Source organism: Pseudophryne corroboree, chromosome 5 (genome assembly GCF_028390025.1).
Source record: "Pseudophryne corroboree isolate aPseCor3 chromosome 5, aPseCor3.hap2, whole genome shotgun sequence".
NCBI classification, from domain to species: Eukaryota; Metazoa; Chordata; class Amphibia; order Anura; family Myobatrachidae; genus Pseudophryne; species Pseudophryne corroboree.
In genome coordinates, this window is record NC_086448.1 from 263,303,624 (window position 1) to 263,320,576 (window position 16,953).

The following is a 16,953-nucleotide window of genomic DNA, read 5'->3' on the forward strand; positions in this document are numbered from 1 at the left end:
CCGAGTGTACCCACCTTAACTCACATTCCTGTAGTAAATATTGGCATATACATAAGGTAGACACCAGCATACCATGTATAGGGGTCCCTACTGTGTAGCGTAACGTATAAGGTTATCTACTGTGTGGTGTTCCGTGTATAAGGCTGCCTGCTGTGTGATGTAATGTGAATTGGGAGTATTATTGTGTGGTGATACCCCTCCCCAGTGAGAGAAGACCATTTTCTGGGTGACGCACTTTGCCTTTTTTAATATGGGAGGGGGGCACAATCCATATTGTGCACCTGGGCCCAGTATTCTCTAGTTCCACCACTTCCCCTCCACGGGGTAAATTTACTAAGATGGGAATTCTATTTAAGATGGGATGTTGCCCATAGCAACCAATCAGATTCTACTTCTCATTTATCTAGCACCTTCTAGAAGATACCTGGAATCTGGTTGCTATAGGCAATATCCCAGGGGCCCCCACGGGCCTTAATCCTTAAATTTCCCCCTGAAGCTCCCTCCCTACAGTTTCAGTGTATTTCCTCCTCTTCTAAAACCTCTTTTCCTTTGAAGAATGTTTCCCCCCTGAATTTTGTTAAAACCCTTGGTATATTTGAAAGTTTCTATCATTTTCCCCCTTTCCCTTCGCTGCTCCAAACTATACCCATAGATTGTAAGCTTGCGAGCAGGGCCCTCCTACCTCTATGACTGTTTGTTTTTACTCAGTTTTGTCTTCTATTTGTGTCTAGTTGTAAAGCGCAACGGAATTTGCTGCGCTATATAAGAAACTGTTAATAAATAAATAATGTTAAGCTCTTTAAGTTGTGAGTCAGAAGGTGCTGTGTGGAAAAAGAAAGATGTGCACTTGGAGATGAGCCAGGTTTCTGTAGCGGCAAAGAGATTGAAGTGGATGAATGTAAGCGTTTTACAAAGATTTCCCATGACAGAAGTGGATTACCTAAAATTGGTGAGAGAATGGGCAGGAACAATTAAAGTGAGTCCATCAGCCAAGCAATCAAAGATGGCAACAGCACTGACAGTTGAACTCGGTGGTACCAGCTAGGAAATGGTGAGCGATGATTGTCTTCTCATGAGTGTTAGGATAAGCCTCCTGATTTAGCTATTTTAAACAGTAAATTTTTTTAAAGCAGTGTTAACACGTCTATTTAATTCGTAGGTTTCAGTGAGAATAATCAGATTATTGTACTCTTGTAAGATTTGAGTAGGATAAGAAACTTTCATATAGATAGGCTTATAAAGCACAGTAATAGTTATACAGCATGAAAGAGAGAAATTTCCCGTCTGTTTTATCACCACGACAAACAAGTATGACTCACGCTCAGTAGACATAAATAGCTTAATAGCTTTTTTTCTTCTAATGATCCTCTAGCTGGCTTTCTTTCTTCCCTGCTCTTTTTGTTACAAATATTGATTGTGTGTGTGGTCTCGCTTAAAGTTTCTCTATTTCAGTCATGAAAGACTAGAATACAATTATAGGCCCACTGCAAATATTACTTTTTTTTTCCTTTTATTAAATTTCTTAAAGATGGTTGAGTATATTGCATTAACTACATGTTTAATGGATTTTTTTTTTTATTTCATATTTATGCAGGCGTGTTTGAATGGTGGTTTATTTATCGCTGAGGGCTCTTACCTTTTTTTTTTATTGCCAATTATTTATAGAATGCACTTTACGATTGGGTCTACCCAGTTATAAAACAAGACTGCATTAACAAACAAAGGAGAAACTATAGTAAAATGGGATTTTGATGCACAAGGTTGAGTGCCACAGATTGCATATTGTTCTAGCTAGATTGTAGCAGGGGAAAAAAGGGTTTAGTGACACTGTATGATACAATTACATACTGATGTTGTGTGATGATTAGACTGTTAGCGCTTTGAACTGGTTTAAAGATTATTAGCTCAGTTTTTGACAGGATGTGCTAAATTTAAATCACATGATTTTATTTTTTTAACTACAAAGTCAAGGTGTTTAACGTATTGTTAAGGAGCAGGTACAGATGCGTCTCTTTGCTCCTTGCAGTACAAGTCGCGTTACACTTAATGAGTGAGTGCTGTGTGACTTGGTAGCGCCAAGCATCTTTTTTTCCGTAAAAATGCATCTTAGACGCAAAGTAAAGTAACTGGACACACAAGCAGTTTCTACTGATTAAAATATGCAGCATGCCTATATTCTGTGTGTGACTGTATTTGCATACAAATTGCTATGCTACAGTGTTTTCATGGAAAACACTGTTATGTGCCATTTCGGATGCAGATAGAGCAGCAGTTACCCATAAAATGATATGCAGCATGCCTATATTCTATTTCAGCAGAAGCTGCTTGTGCGTCCAGTTACATTACTTTTAAGTCTAAGACGCATTTTCAAGAAAAAAAAGCCAAAAAGATGCTCAGCGCTACCAAGTCTCGCCGCGGCATGGCGCAACGTCAAGGGCAGATTAGCGTGACTGCAGCAAAGATGTAAGAGGACACATCTGTAGTTTATGTTGCTAAGTATTTTAGGAACAATCATTTTGCAAGTGCCAAATATAGATGAGGGTGGATTGAAACGCATTCTTCCTCAATATGTAAGGTGGAATACAAAGGTTGACTGTCTGAAAAGTGTGTGAAGAAAACCATGAACAAATTGAAGGGATAATTTATAACAAAGTTATCAACATTGGGCTGAAGGGAAATGCAGAATAATTATTTAACCCCCTAAAGCCCATCTCAATAGCCCTTGACACGGTTCAAAAATATAGCTGCACCATTTCCAATGCTGTACATGTGTGGAAAGAATTAGAGGATAGTCTGAACAAACCAAGCATGAAGACCATTTTTGGACCATAATAATCAAACATTGGGACCTGCACATTTTCTCGCTTATTTGATGGACCCATGTTACTGTTTTGGTGGTTGTAACTGCAGAAGAAAAATTAGCAGCGATTAAGTTTGCAAAGAAAAAATTCCAAATTCAAATACCCTTCTACCAATGCTAGTCAAGTTCCAAGCAAAAGCAACCCCGTTCACTGATCTCTTGTTTGGCCTCGACATTGTGTCAACAGTGGCACCAATAGATTGGTGGAAAATTCACATTGGTTCAGAAACTGTAGCTGGTAATGAAAATATCATGGTAGCAGTTGAGCAATTGCTAACAGCTGCAGCATAATCAGCTTCAGGAGAAAGAATATTTCTCTGACGTCCTAGTGGATGCTGGGTACTCCGTAAGGACCATGGGGTATAGACGGGCTCCGCAGGAGACTGGGCACTCTTAAAAGAAAGAATAGGTACTATATCTGGTGTGCACTGGCTCCTCCCTCTATGCCCCTCCTCCAGACCTCAGTTAGTATCTGTGCCCGGCCAGAGCTGGATGCACCCTAGGGGCTCTCCTGAGCTTCCTAGAAAAGAAAGTATTTGTTAGGTTTTTTTATTTTCAGTGAGATCTGCTGGCAACAGACTCACTGCTACGTGGGACTGAGGGGAGAGAAGCGAACCTACCTGCTTGCAGCTAGCTTGGGCTTCTAAGGCTACTGGACACCATTAGCTCCAGAGGGATCGAACACAGGCCCAGTCCTCGGTCGTCCGGTCCCGGAGCCGCGCCGCCGTCCCCCTTGCAGAGCCAGAAGAACGAAGAGAAGTTGAAAATCGGCGGCTGAAGGCTCCGGTCTTCATTAAGGTAGCGCACAGCACTGCAGCTGTGCGCCATTGCTCCCTTAGCACACCACACACTCCGGTCACTGAGGGGTGCAGGGCGCTGGGGGGGGGGCTCCCTGGGCTGCAATTAGATTACCTTACTTAGCGAAAAGCACATAATACAGTCTGATAAACTGTATATGTGCATTAACCCCCGCCATTAAAGTACATAAAAGGACAGAAGCCCGCCGCTGAGGGGGCCGGGCCTTCTTCCTCAGCACACCGGCGCCATTTTCTCTTCACAGCTCAGCTGGAAGGAAGCTCCCCAGGCTCTCCCCTGCAGTATCCTGGTACACAAAGGGTAAAAAAGAGAGGGGGGGCACATAAATTTAGGCGCAAAACTGTGTATATAAGCTGCTATAGGGGAAAAATCACTCAGTATAGTGTACATCCCTGTATTATATAGCGCTGTGGTGTGTGCTGGCATACTCTCTCTCTGTCTCTCCAAAGGGCCTGGTGGGGGAACTGTCTTCAAATAGAGCATCCCCTGTGTGTGTGGTGTGTCGGTACGCGTGTGTCGACAAGTCTGAGGTAAAAGGCTCCTCTAAGGAGGTGATAAAGCGGATATGTGTGAGAGGGTGTTTCCGTCAACATCGCCGACACCTGTTTGGATATGTGTAAGTGCTGAGGTAAAATTATTGCACAAAAGGTTAGGGAACAGAAAGGAAATCTACCCTGGTCTGTCCCTATGTCACAGAGTCCTTCAGAGTCTCTCTATGTTCACTATCCAAAATAACAAAGTATCGACACAGAGTTTAACTCCACTGTTGACTACGATAATGCAAAGTTACAGCCAAGAGGGCTAAAAGATATTCAATATATGATTATTGGAATAAAAGATGATTTGCATATCACTGATGACTCATCTGTCCCTGACACGAGAGTACACATGTTAAGTGGAAGAATGCTGAGGTAAATTTCCCTCCTCTCATGAGGAAAGAGCGGGAATCTCCAGACAAGAGACTGCAGCTTCCCACAAGAGAATTCTCAGGCTGTATCCTTTCCCCACTAGGGCCAGGATGTGTTGAGAATCTTCCCCTTGGGTGTCCTGTTTGCACTAGCTATTCTCAGGGATCCTGCAGATAGCGTGCACATTCTAGTATACTACCCAGACCGGCGATTGTGTCGGCATGGGTTTATAGCGCTGTGGCAGCGTGGACAGGTATCTTATCAGCAGAGATTGAGACCCTAGTATGCATATAAATATTTTAAGATGCTGTCTTAAGTGATAGATATATAATTATAAAGCATGCCCAAAGGGACATGAGTATACTGGGTCCTAGAGACAAAAGCTATGTCGATTTCTGCTTGACGTGTCCTGTAGAATATACATTGGACAGATGATGTCGACTTAAGAGGCATATGGAAGGCTGAGGATTGTGTGGAGAAAGGTTCTCGGGCCTGGTCTCCACAGTTATAGCTGGTAATTCTGATATTTTGCCTTATATTCCTGCACAGCCTAGGAAAGCACGACATTATTAAATGCAGCTTTTCGAATTAAGTAACAAGAAAGTCTGAGGTGCGTCCTTTCTTGTCAGAGCCGGGGGCAGAGGAAAGAAGCTGTACAACACAGCTAGTCCCCAGGAACAGAAGTCCTCCCCGGCCTCTACAAAAATCCACTACAAAAATCCACCGCATGTCGCTGGGGCTCCACAGGCGGAGCTAGGCCCGGTGGGGACACGCCTTCGTAAGTTCAGCCACAAGTGGGTTCACTCCCTGTTAGATCCCTGGGCAATAGAAATTGTATCGCAGGGATACAGGCTGGACTGTGAGAAGATGCCCCCTCACCGAGGACCCGGCGGGCTTTCCCCCAAGAGAGGGAGCCAGTGTTAACTGCAATTCGTAAATTGTATCTTCAACAGGTGGTGGTCAATTGTATCTTCAACAAGAGGGTGTTACTATTCGACCATGTTATAATCCCGAAACCAGACGGTTCGGTTAGACCCATATTGAATTAAAATCACTGAACATATACCTGAAAAGGTTCAGGTTCAAGATGGAATCGCTAAGAGCGGTCATTGCATGCCTGAAATGAATCGGGACATAAGGGATGCATACCTTCGTGTCCCCATTTATCCACCTCATCAGGCGTACCTCAAAAATTGCGGTACGGGATTGTCATTACCAATTTCACCAAGGTAATGGCGGATATGATGGTGCTCCTGCAGAAGCAAGGTGTCCCTATTATCACATACTTGGATGATCTCCTCATAAAAGCGCGATCAAGAGAGCAGTTGCTGGACAGCGTATCACCTTCTCTGGAAGTGAAACGGCAACACAACTGGATTCTATATATTCCAAAGTCGCAGTTGGTTCCTACAGCTCATCTGCCTCGCCTAGGCATAGACCAGAAGAGGGTTTATCTCCCGATAGAGAGAGCTCAGGAGCTCATGACACTGACACTCATGACACTGGTCGGGAATCCATTGAAAACCAAAACAGGTGTCAGTGCATCACTGCACTCGAGTCCTGGGAAGGATGATGGCATCATACGAGGCCATCCCCTTCGGCTGGTTCCATGCAAGGACAATGGAACTTACTGGACAAGTGGTCCAAATCACATCTTCAGATGCATCGGTTAATCACCCTATGCTCCAGGGCCAGGGTGTCTCTCCTGTGGTGGCTGCGGAGTGCTCACCTTCTCGAGGGCCGCAGATTCGGCATTCAGGACCGGGTCCTGGTGACCACGGATGCAAGCCTCCAAGGGTGGGGGGCAGTTACACAGGGAAGAAAATTCCAAGGTTTGTGGTCAAGCCAACAAACTTGCCTTCACATCAATATCCTGGAACTAAGGGCCATATACAACGCCCTAAGTCAAGCGGAGTTCCTGCTTCACAACCAACCGGTTCTGATCCAGTCAGATCGCAGGGGCTCATGTAAACCGCCAGGGCGGCACAAGGAGCAGGGTGGCGAGGGTAGAAGCCACCAGAATTCTTCGCTGGGCGGAGAATCAAGTAAGCGCACTGTCAGCAGTGTTCATTTCGGGAGTGGACACGACCTCCACCCGGGAAAGTGGTGACTTCATCAGGAAGTCTTCACGCAGTTTTGCAAATTGATGGAAACTGCCTCAGGTGGACTACATGGCGTCCCACCTCAATAAAAAAAAAAAAAAAAAAAAAGGTTTTACGCTGGGTCAAGGGACTCTCAGGCGATAGCTGTGGTCGCACTAGTAACACCGTGGGTGTTCCAGTCGGTCTATATATTCCCTCCTCTTCCTCTCAGACCCAAGGGCTGAGAATTGTAATAAACGGAGGAGTGTGAACAATATTCTTTGCTCCGGATTGGCCAAGAAGGACTCGGTACCCGGAACTGCAAGAAATGCTCTCAGAGGACCCATGGCCTCTGCCTCTCAGTCAGGACATGTTGCAACAGGGACCCTGTCTGATCCAAGACTTACCGCGGCTGCGTTGGACGGCTTGGCGGTTGAACGCCGGATCCTAGCGGAAAAGGGCATTCCGGATGCAGTTATTCCTACGCTAATAAAGGCTAGGAAAGACGTGACAGCAAGACTTTTTCACTGTATATGGCGAAAATAGATTGCTTGGTGTGTGGCCGGGAAGGTCCTACAGAGGAATTCCAGGGGGGTCCTGCACTTCCTACAGTCAGGAGTGACTATGGGCCTAAAATTAGGATCCATAAAGGCCAAGATTTCGGCCCTATCCCTTTTTCTCTCAAAAAGAACTGGCTTCACTGCCTGAAGTTTGGACGTTGTTACAGGGGTGCTGCATATTCAGCCCCTTTTGTGCCTCCAGTAGCACCTTGGGATCTTAACGTTGTGTTGGATTCCTAAAATCCCACTGGTTTGAGCCACTTAAGACCGTGGAGCTAAAATATCTCACGTGGAAAGTGGTCATGCTTTTGGCCTTAGCTTGGACTAGGCGTGTGTCAGAATTGGCGGCTTTGTCATGTAAAAGCCCATATCTGATCTTCCATATGGAAAGGGCAGAATGGAGGACTCGTCCCCAATTTCTCCCTAAGGTGGTATCATCGTTTCATTTGAACCAACCTATTGTGGTGCCTGCGGCTACTAGGGACTTGGAGGATTCAAAGTTGCTGGACGTAGTCCGGTCCCTGAAACTTTGTTTCCAGGACGGCTAGAGTCAGAAAAACTGACTCGCTATTTATCCTGCATGCACCCAACAAGCTGGGTGCTCCTGCTTCAAAGCAGACTATTGCTCGCTGGATCTGTAGCACCATTCAGCTTGCACATTCTGCGGCTGCCAAAGAAGGGGGAAAATAGGGGGAGGGACTACAGGTAGTTGCTTAGTTGGGCGCACAAATGAAATTCATATTAATTTTATTTCCTTTAAAACTTAGCTTTTATTGCTTCACCTTCTAAAATGCCCCCTTTATATGGGGATTACACAGCAAAACATAGAGGTTAAAATTGATACATACAAACGTAAACGTGAAAAGAGAGAATATAAATGTGAAAAGATTTAAAAGGCGGTACTTCCACTATTACTCTGACAAGGTGTAGGGACAGAGTTGTTTATCTAGCGCATAGGTGTCTAAAATACATTGAATGGAAAAACCCTCTAATATAGTGCAATTTTAATCATGAGCGGAACAGGAAATAATTCTCTGGATGTATATGATGATATTAAAGATTTATAAATGCCATATGTTGACAGGTTCAAATGTGAGGACTCATTGCAATAAATCACTGCTCTAAATCCATTGTGTGTTTGTTTGTGTTTTCACATATGTAATCAAACTTTAATGTTCATTGCATCAATATAATGCACACATTCAATTGATATTCTGTATCACCAAAATCTAGTGAGATGGATAGAGATAAATATCGTTGGAGTGAGATTTCTTTTATTCAGAAAAGATTCACATATTCATCATGAATTGATATGGGTAACGAGCTAGTCAGTCTCACGATTGCCAGTGTCTCTAATTACACTGCTGTTATCACTGAAATACTACAGTAGCCTGTATTTCCTGTGCTGTATAGCAGGAAAATATCCGTTACAATGATTTTTATCTCAGACTCCACCTGCATTTGGATATATTGTATCAGGATATGAGAGTCAGTGCTTTTGCTAAACGTATCCCTGATTTGTAGCAATAATGCAATATAGCAACCTGTGTTTACTGTTTTGTAGCACAGAGTAACTATTCGTTACTAAGGATCTTTCTTCAGATTACAACCATACTGTTTGCGGTATGTCAGAATATATTAATCAGTTCCCTTCCTTTGCGTGTCACTAATTCATACATAAGGGCTGGCTATTCTACATAATCACTTATACCATTTCAGAATATTTAACATATATGTGCAATTAAGGAGCTTAACAGAGCGATGTTATTGTGATATTGGTGTTGCATTACCAACTGATATACTGAATCTGACACAATGGCTAGACTCTGCTGACAATCTCACAGTGCTGCTGCTGTAGGCAACAGCACGTGTAAATCACTTGGATACAAGGTTACCCAGAGAAATGATATACACTCTATGTGCTACCTAATGACCTACACTGACACTTATGACACCTCACTTTGCGAGGGTGCCAGTGGAGGACTGTGAGTATATCTTCCTACATGAATAGTTCTACACCATTGCTTAATTAAGAGTGTGGAAGGCCGCCGAAACGCCAACGTGCACGTTTCGCTGTATAGCTTTAACGAGGCTAACCCGATTGTCCTCCGTGATACTCTATTTCTAGGATTAGCGTTATCCAATCACATACTGTATGAGGATCACGTGTGCCCATCCGCCAATGGCAACACGTCCTCTGCCTGATGTAATAATCGTCATCTGACTTCTGACGTCGGCCCACTCCGATCACGTGGTGCCCGACGTACGTCTGTCAGATGGATGTAAACAAAGAATCCGGTCATGTGATCGGAGTTTTGAAAAATGTCCATATACATTCTCTTGCTGTCTAATAAGAAACCCCGATTTGAGGGGAGAAGAATCCTCGGCAGGTTATTGATTAAAGAGACTATGTGTCATGTTGTGTAGTATAATTGAAAATATTGTGTAAGCCCTCCATGTAAATTGAGTTGCACGTTAGATCTTATGTATCGATGGATTAGACATATGTCATAATTTGTCCCGATATGGGATGATGTTAACCCTGATCAATCATTATCTCATGTTACTACTGTGCATTGCAGACATATATAGAGGGACACATAATTCAGTTATACATTATGTACAGTATATAAAAATACATGCTGTACATTCCCGTATCCTATATATATGGCACTCATATTTATAGAAGAATTATTATTGTATGAAATAATTAGTGTAACCCGATATGGGATGGTGTTTACCCTAGGTTATATAATATGAGGATCTTCATGTAGCCCTTGAATGGCTGCCATATACAGGTAAGAAAGACACTATGGTATAGTACTATGTCATTTATCATAGCAGTATTTGGACAGAGTATGTGGGCAAAGAAAAACCGGCCCCACGATGTCCAGTTAATGCCTGATTTGTGGTCCGCCATGAAGGTAACTATATTTTATGGTCTAATGGTCTTATGGTATAAAATATACGTGATTTACACGTGCTGTTGCCTACAGCAGCAGCACTGTGAGATTGTCAGCAGAGTCTAGCCATTGTGTCAGATTCAGTATATCAGTTGGTAATGCAACACCAATATCACAATAACATCGCTCTGTTAAGCTCCTTAACTGCACATATATGTTAAATATTCTGAAATGGTATAAGTGATTATGTAGAATAGCCAGCCCTTATGTATGAATTAGTGACACGCAAAGGAAGGGAACTGGTTAATATATTCTGACATACCGCAAACAGTATGGTTGTAATCTGAAGAAAGATCCTTAGTAACGAATAGTTACTCTGTGCTACAAAACAGTAAACACAGGTTGCTATATTGCATTATTGCTACAAATCAGGGATACGTTTAGCAAAAGCACTGACTCTTATATCCTGATACAATATATCCAAATACAGGTGGAGTCTGAGATAAAAATCATTGTAACGGATATTTTCCTGCTATACAGCACAGGAAATACAGGCTACTGTAGTATTTCAGTGATAACAGCAGTGTAATTAGAGAGACTGGCAATCGTGAGACTGACTAGCTTGTTACCCATATCAATTCATGGTGAATATGTGAATCTTTTCTGAATAAAAGAAATCTCACTCCAACGATATTTATCTCTATCCATCTCACTAGATTTTGGTGATACAGAATATCAATTGAATGTGTGCATTATATTGATGCAATGAACATTAAAGTTTGATTACATATGTGAAAACACAAACACACAATGGATTTAGAGCAGTGATTTATTGCAATGAGTCCTCACATTTGAACCTGTCAACATATGGCATTTATAAATCTTTAATATCATCATATACATCCAGAGAATTATTTCCTGTTCCGCGCATGATTAAAATTGCACTATATTAGAGGGTTTTTCCATTCAATGTATTTTAGACACCTATGTGCTAGATAAACAACTATGTCCCTACACCTTGCCAGAGTAATAGTGGAAGTACCGCCTTTTAAATCTTTTCACATTTATATTCTCTCTTTTCACGTTTATGTTTGTATGTATCAATTTTAACCTCTATGTTTTGCTGTGTAATCCCCATATAAAGGGGGCATTTTAGAAGGTGAAGCAATAAAAGCTAAGTTTTAAAGGAAATAAAATTAATGAGTTTCATTTGTGCGCCCAACTAAGCAACTACCTGTAGTCCCTCCCCCTATTTTCCCCCTTCTTTGGTTGCATTAATTTGAGTTGCATATGGGCTGCACCCCCACAGCTTACCTCTAGTATTAGAGTGAGATATCTCAATGGGGTCCATCTAGTCGATACAAATAATTGACTGTGTGTATAGTGTGCAGATACATTCCTTTTTTTCTCTTTTTCAACATTCTGCGGCTGGACTGCCGCATCCTAAATCAGTAAAAGCCCATTCCACGAGGAAGGCGGGCTCTTCTTGGGCGGCTGCCCGAGGGGTCTCGGCTTTACAACTTTGCCGAGCTGCTACTTGGTCGGGTTCAAACACTTTTGCAAAATTCTACAAGTTTGATACCCTGGCTGAGGAGGACCTTGAGTTTGCTCATTCGGTGCTGCAGAGTCATCCGCACTCTCCCGCCCGTTTGGGAGCTTTGGTATAATCCCCATGGTCCTTACGGAGTACCCAGCATCCACTAGGACGTCAGAGAAAATAAGAGTTTACTCACCGGTAATTCTATTTCTCGTAGTCCGTAGTGGATGCTGGGAGCCCGTCCCAAGTGCGGACTCTCTGCAATACATGTATATAGTTATTGCTTAACTAAAGGGTTATTGTATGAGCCATCTGTTGAGAGAGGCTCAGTTATTGTTCATACTGTTAACTGGGTATAGTTATCACGAGTTGTACAGTGTGATTGGTGTGGCTGGTATGAGTCTTACCCTGGATTCCAAATCCTTTCCTAGTAATGTCAGCTCTTCCGGGCACAGTTTCCCTAACTGAGGTCTGGAGGAGGGGCATAGAGGGAGGAGCCAGTGCACACCAGATATAGTACCTAATCTTTATTTTAAGAGTGCCCAGTCTCCTGCGGAGCCCGTCTATACCCCATGGTCCTTACGGAGTACCCAGCATCCACTACGGACTACGAGAAATAGAATTACCGGTGAGTAAATTCTTATTTTTCCACATTTTCTTTGGTGTAGTCAATACTGAGAAACCGCTTGGGTACTGACAAAGCTACAAAACTTGTGTTTCTGTTTAAGGAGTTCAATAAACCTAATGTGTAGGCTTATTTAGATGTACAAATCGGGCAGGGCAATTGCCAACTATTGTAACTTTTAACATCGTTGCTTTTTTTTCTTTTGCAGTTATTTTTTTATTTGTGTGTAGTTTGCTATGCCATGATTCATGGTGACACGGACAAGTAATTTAAATTAAATATATTAACGTTAAGGTACATACATACTGGCCGATATAGTGGCCGATATATTGCGGGTCCGTCGGCCAGTGTACGAGCAATATGTCTGTGAACGTCGGACAATATTTCTAGACCATAGGTCTGCAAACTTGGTCCTCATTACCCCGCACAGTGCATGTTTTGCAGGTCTCCTCACAGAATCACAAGTGAAATAATAAACTCCACCTGTGGACCTTTTAAAATGTGTCTGTGAGTAATTAATACACCTGCTGGGTTACCTGCAAAACATGCACTGTGTGGGGTCCTGAGGACCGAGTTTGAGAACCCCTGATCTAGAGAAATATTGGCACATCATGCTGTGTGTACGGGCTGTCAGTTGACCGCACGTACACTTGCTGCAGGTGCCCCAGTGACTGACCCCTAAACTGGGCGGGCACATGTGAACGCCTGCCCAGTTCATGACATCAGTCCCAACTGATTGGGCAGTGTGTACGTTCAACACATTGCCTGGTCCGTCTGTAGATATATCTGCAGATCAATTGATCTGCAGGTATATCTACCAGTGTGTACCCAGCATTATAGTATTTTAAAAGAACCTTGTATTATTGTTTTTACTTGGTTTATTTGCTTACTTGATAATTTTTATAAAAATCCAATGTAAAAAAAAAAAATATATATATATATATATATATATATATATATATATATATATATATATATATATAATTTTTTTTTTTTTTTTTTTTTCAATCAAAATCCAATTCCCTGGCAAATTCCCGGGTCGCGTGTGTGAAAGGGATGATAGTCACTTTTCCAAGGAAAGATAGAAAATAGCAGGGAGTTAGGACTGAGCCTTGTGGTATATCAGCTGATAAGTGAGGAGGAGGTGTATTCAGAGATGTAATCAGTTTGGTAAGCAGTATGGGAATATGACTATATTATCCTGAAAACTAAGGAAATCCTGGCTTTTAAGGAGATAGTCAAGTCAACACATAATGATACTATTTAAAAGGACAGTAATACAAAATACGCCTGGTTTTGTCTTTTTCTTACTGGGATAAGCTTGAATAACGAATGACACTGAGCATTCAGTGACAAATTGCTTACTTCTCACATGTTAGAACTACACCTATGAAAACTCAGACGACCTGGAGACACAGATCCCACCAACTTTGTTCTTAAACATAAACATACTTCTAAGTTCTTCAGGCAAACGTCTAATAAAGCACAAAATGTTAATGAGCCATGTTTACTAGACCTAAATGGCATACTTGGTTTTGATGGGGGGTTTCTTTCAGCTGCTGAATAATGTCATTTTTATTTTATTTTTAGGTGGGGAAAGCAATGTCTTCAAATGAATCAGCCGCTTATGAAATCATGAGGAGCTTGGATGTAGATTATGTATTGATTATCTTTGGTGGCGTAATTGGCTACTCTGGTGATGACATCAATAAATTTCTTTGGATGGTTAGGATAGCAGAAGGAGAGCATCCTAAAGATATCCGGGTAAGAAAATTTACACTGTAGATACATGGCTTGTTCAGGCAAAATTTTAGATGCCTGGGTGTAGGAGAGTGGAATTCCCAACTTTTTTATCACAAGGCTTTTAGAGCCCTTTAGTCCATGTATGATGGGTTGAGTCCATGTATGATGTATAGTAGTGATCTTTTTGAAGTTGGGCCACTCATGCCAACTAATGGCCCTGATCAGGCGGCCCAATCTGCCAGCAATAATCCTTCAGGGAATTAGGGAAAGTAAAAATCTGTTAAAATTCCCAATTTCCCTACCCGGTCTGTGATGTATTGGCACTCCAATGAAAACATTCAGTAACCCATAGCTAGTTACCTTTCAAATTCAATTTGAGTGCAGTTTAAGAAGCTGTTTGTTGCTGTGAGTTCCAGCACACACATCTAGGCTATATGTAAACCTTAAAATTCACTTTGTCATGCAATAACAATTGGTATAAACTCTGCCCCTCCCACAAATGTCAGTGACGTTACTACTAGAGAATTCCGCATATCACACATCTTACAGTCTCCAAACACTTCTGTTATTTCCAGTACTGATGCCTGTCAGACTGACGGACATTTTATGACCCTGCAGATATCCGGGACATAGACACTGAGATCTCTGAGTGTATGTATCCTGATATTTGTGCTCCGCCCCCAGGAAAGAGAGATTTCCCTGTTCCTTCCCATCAGAAGGAGCAGGATGAATATCTGTCAGTCGGCCGTGGTAGGGCATGCAATGCCTGATGCGGTCGACCGGACACTTAGTAAATATCGAACCAGAGGTACATGCAGAACGATCCGGCATGCCCGACCGATTGGATATTTTTTAATCAGCCGCCGCATACATGCTGCAATGATCTGCCCAATCCCCCGATATTGGACAGATCGGCCAGACAGTCCTAGCGTGTATGCTCAGCATTATTCGTCACATACCACTCATGATGAAAATAAAGACTCATGAAAAACAACCAATAACATTATCCACAACCAAAAGTGTTTAACTACAGAAGAAAGGAAAAAAAGCACAGAGGTGTACAGACCACATACATAGTGAATGTATACTTGTAAAAAAGGTAATGCTAAGGATACTAGTGCATAGTAAAATAAAATGCCTGATAAGAGAAATAGCTCTATGAAATAGAATAGAAAGTGGGGGGAAAAAAGGAGAGAGTGAGGTTAGTACTGAAGAGACTGCAGGTAAAAGAAAGAGGGAAAATAAACTCAACCTAGCCGGAGGCCAAATCTTTTATTTATTTTTAATTTCCAGTAATTGTCCTCTTGAGACCCTGTGTTCAGAAGAATTTACTTTTGTTTGCCTTTGTCAGTGTCATCTTGTGTTGGTTCCATCCACATTAAACCTAAAAATATTTTTCTTTCTTATAGGAAAGTGATTATTTCACACCACAAGGAGAATTTCGAGTTGACAAGGCTGGGTCTCCAACTTTGCTCAATTGCCTCATGTATAAAATGTCATATTATCGATTTGGTGAAATGCAGGTAAATAGGGGTTTTGTTTTTCTGTATACAGGTCGAGTATCCCTTATCCAAAATTCAAAATCACAGATTTGTGGTTCCCCTACTGAGATAATTACACACACATGTATATATTATACTATATATCTATATAGTATTTCTGTATGTACATATAATATATAACATATATGTCATTATCTCAGTAGGGGACCCACAAATGTGGGATTTAGAATTTTGGATAAGGAATACTCGCCATGTAGTAATGTGAGTCACTGGAGCAATGATTTGGGAGGGGGGGGGTCTAATTTTCTTTTTCTTCTTAAAAAATAAAATAAAGACCGAACCTACAAGTTGGCTTATATGAAACTGAAACAAATCGTATTCACACACCACATGTGTAATTGAAGGAAATTTAGAGATCTTTATATTTAAAATAATATTGGGGTGGTAGTGCCGTGTATTTGTATGCCTATAATGTCACTGAAGGACACTGCCACCACCTTAGCTGCCTTTTTTTTACACCGTTTTATTTAACGCAGTTTGTGTTTGTAGATTTAGTGACCTTTCAAGGTAAGCTTCTCAAAGTATGTTAACAAAACAAAAAAGGACTTTGCCATTTCCTTTGAAAATATTTGTCAAATGGTAGCCATTGTCAGTGCCTTACTTACTAGACATTCAGAAAGCTTGACTCCTCAGCACCTACCATTTCATGCTTTTATTGAGTAAAGTTAAATTATTGGCTTTAAATGGTGCCACAGTAATGGTGACTCCAGTAAATGCTTTTGCATTTCAGTTCTTTTCTGCATATTGCCCAATATAAAGTTCCATTTTACCTTCTTACACTGTGCGTTATTTTCTTATATTAATACTGCCCAATACTGATTTGTGTAGCAAGATTTTTGCTGTACTCATATTGCTGGCCATATGACAACGTGTATGTTAACGTGTAAAGCTCATAAGTGGATGCAAGTCTGTTGAAGTCTATTACAAATCCTTTATTGTGCAGTAAATTGCATATTCTTATTCAAGGGTAAGAAAAACAAACCTTTAAGGGCAGGCAAAGAGGCGTACTGACAATTGTTCATGCCTTATTTAGGAAATGAATGCTATTAACTTTATAGCCTATTTCATTCTAGAATTGTAATCTGTATAGCCCAGCCCAATGGTGGATGGCACAAGCTGCTTATGAATAGCCAATAACATTAACACTGACTTGGCTTGTAAATTTTAAGAATATGAAGCTTTCAATGGGAATTAATAATTCGTGGTGAAGGCATTGAATCTAGTAACTACTATTTTCACAGATGAACTGTGTTTGTGTTCATTGTCAATTCATCATTACAATGTGCACAGACGATGGTATATATTTCATCAACAGGCAGTCTACTATATCATATGATGGCGACATTCACAAACGTTTG

The 16,953-nt window shown here is 41.5% G+C and overlaps 1 protein-coding gene across 1 annotated transcript in view; it reads left to right on the plus strand.

The window, feature by feature from the left end:
* The window catches only part of STT3B (STT3 oligosaccharyltransferase complex catalytic subunit B), a 269,436-nt gene that overhangs the window by 225,218 nt on the left and 27,265 nt on the right, over window positions 1-16,953 (plus strand). The window contains exons 13-14 of the mRNA XM_063922283.1: window positions 13,881-14,054; window positions 15,443-15,556. Coding sequence (XP_063778353.1) covers window positions 13,881-14,054; window positions 15,443-15,556 — 288 coding nt within the window. The remainder of the gene's footprint in view (window positions 1-13,880; window positions 14,055-15,442; window positions 15,557-16,953) is intronic.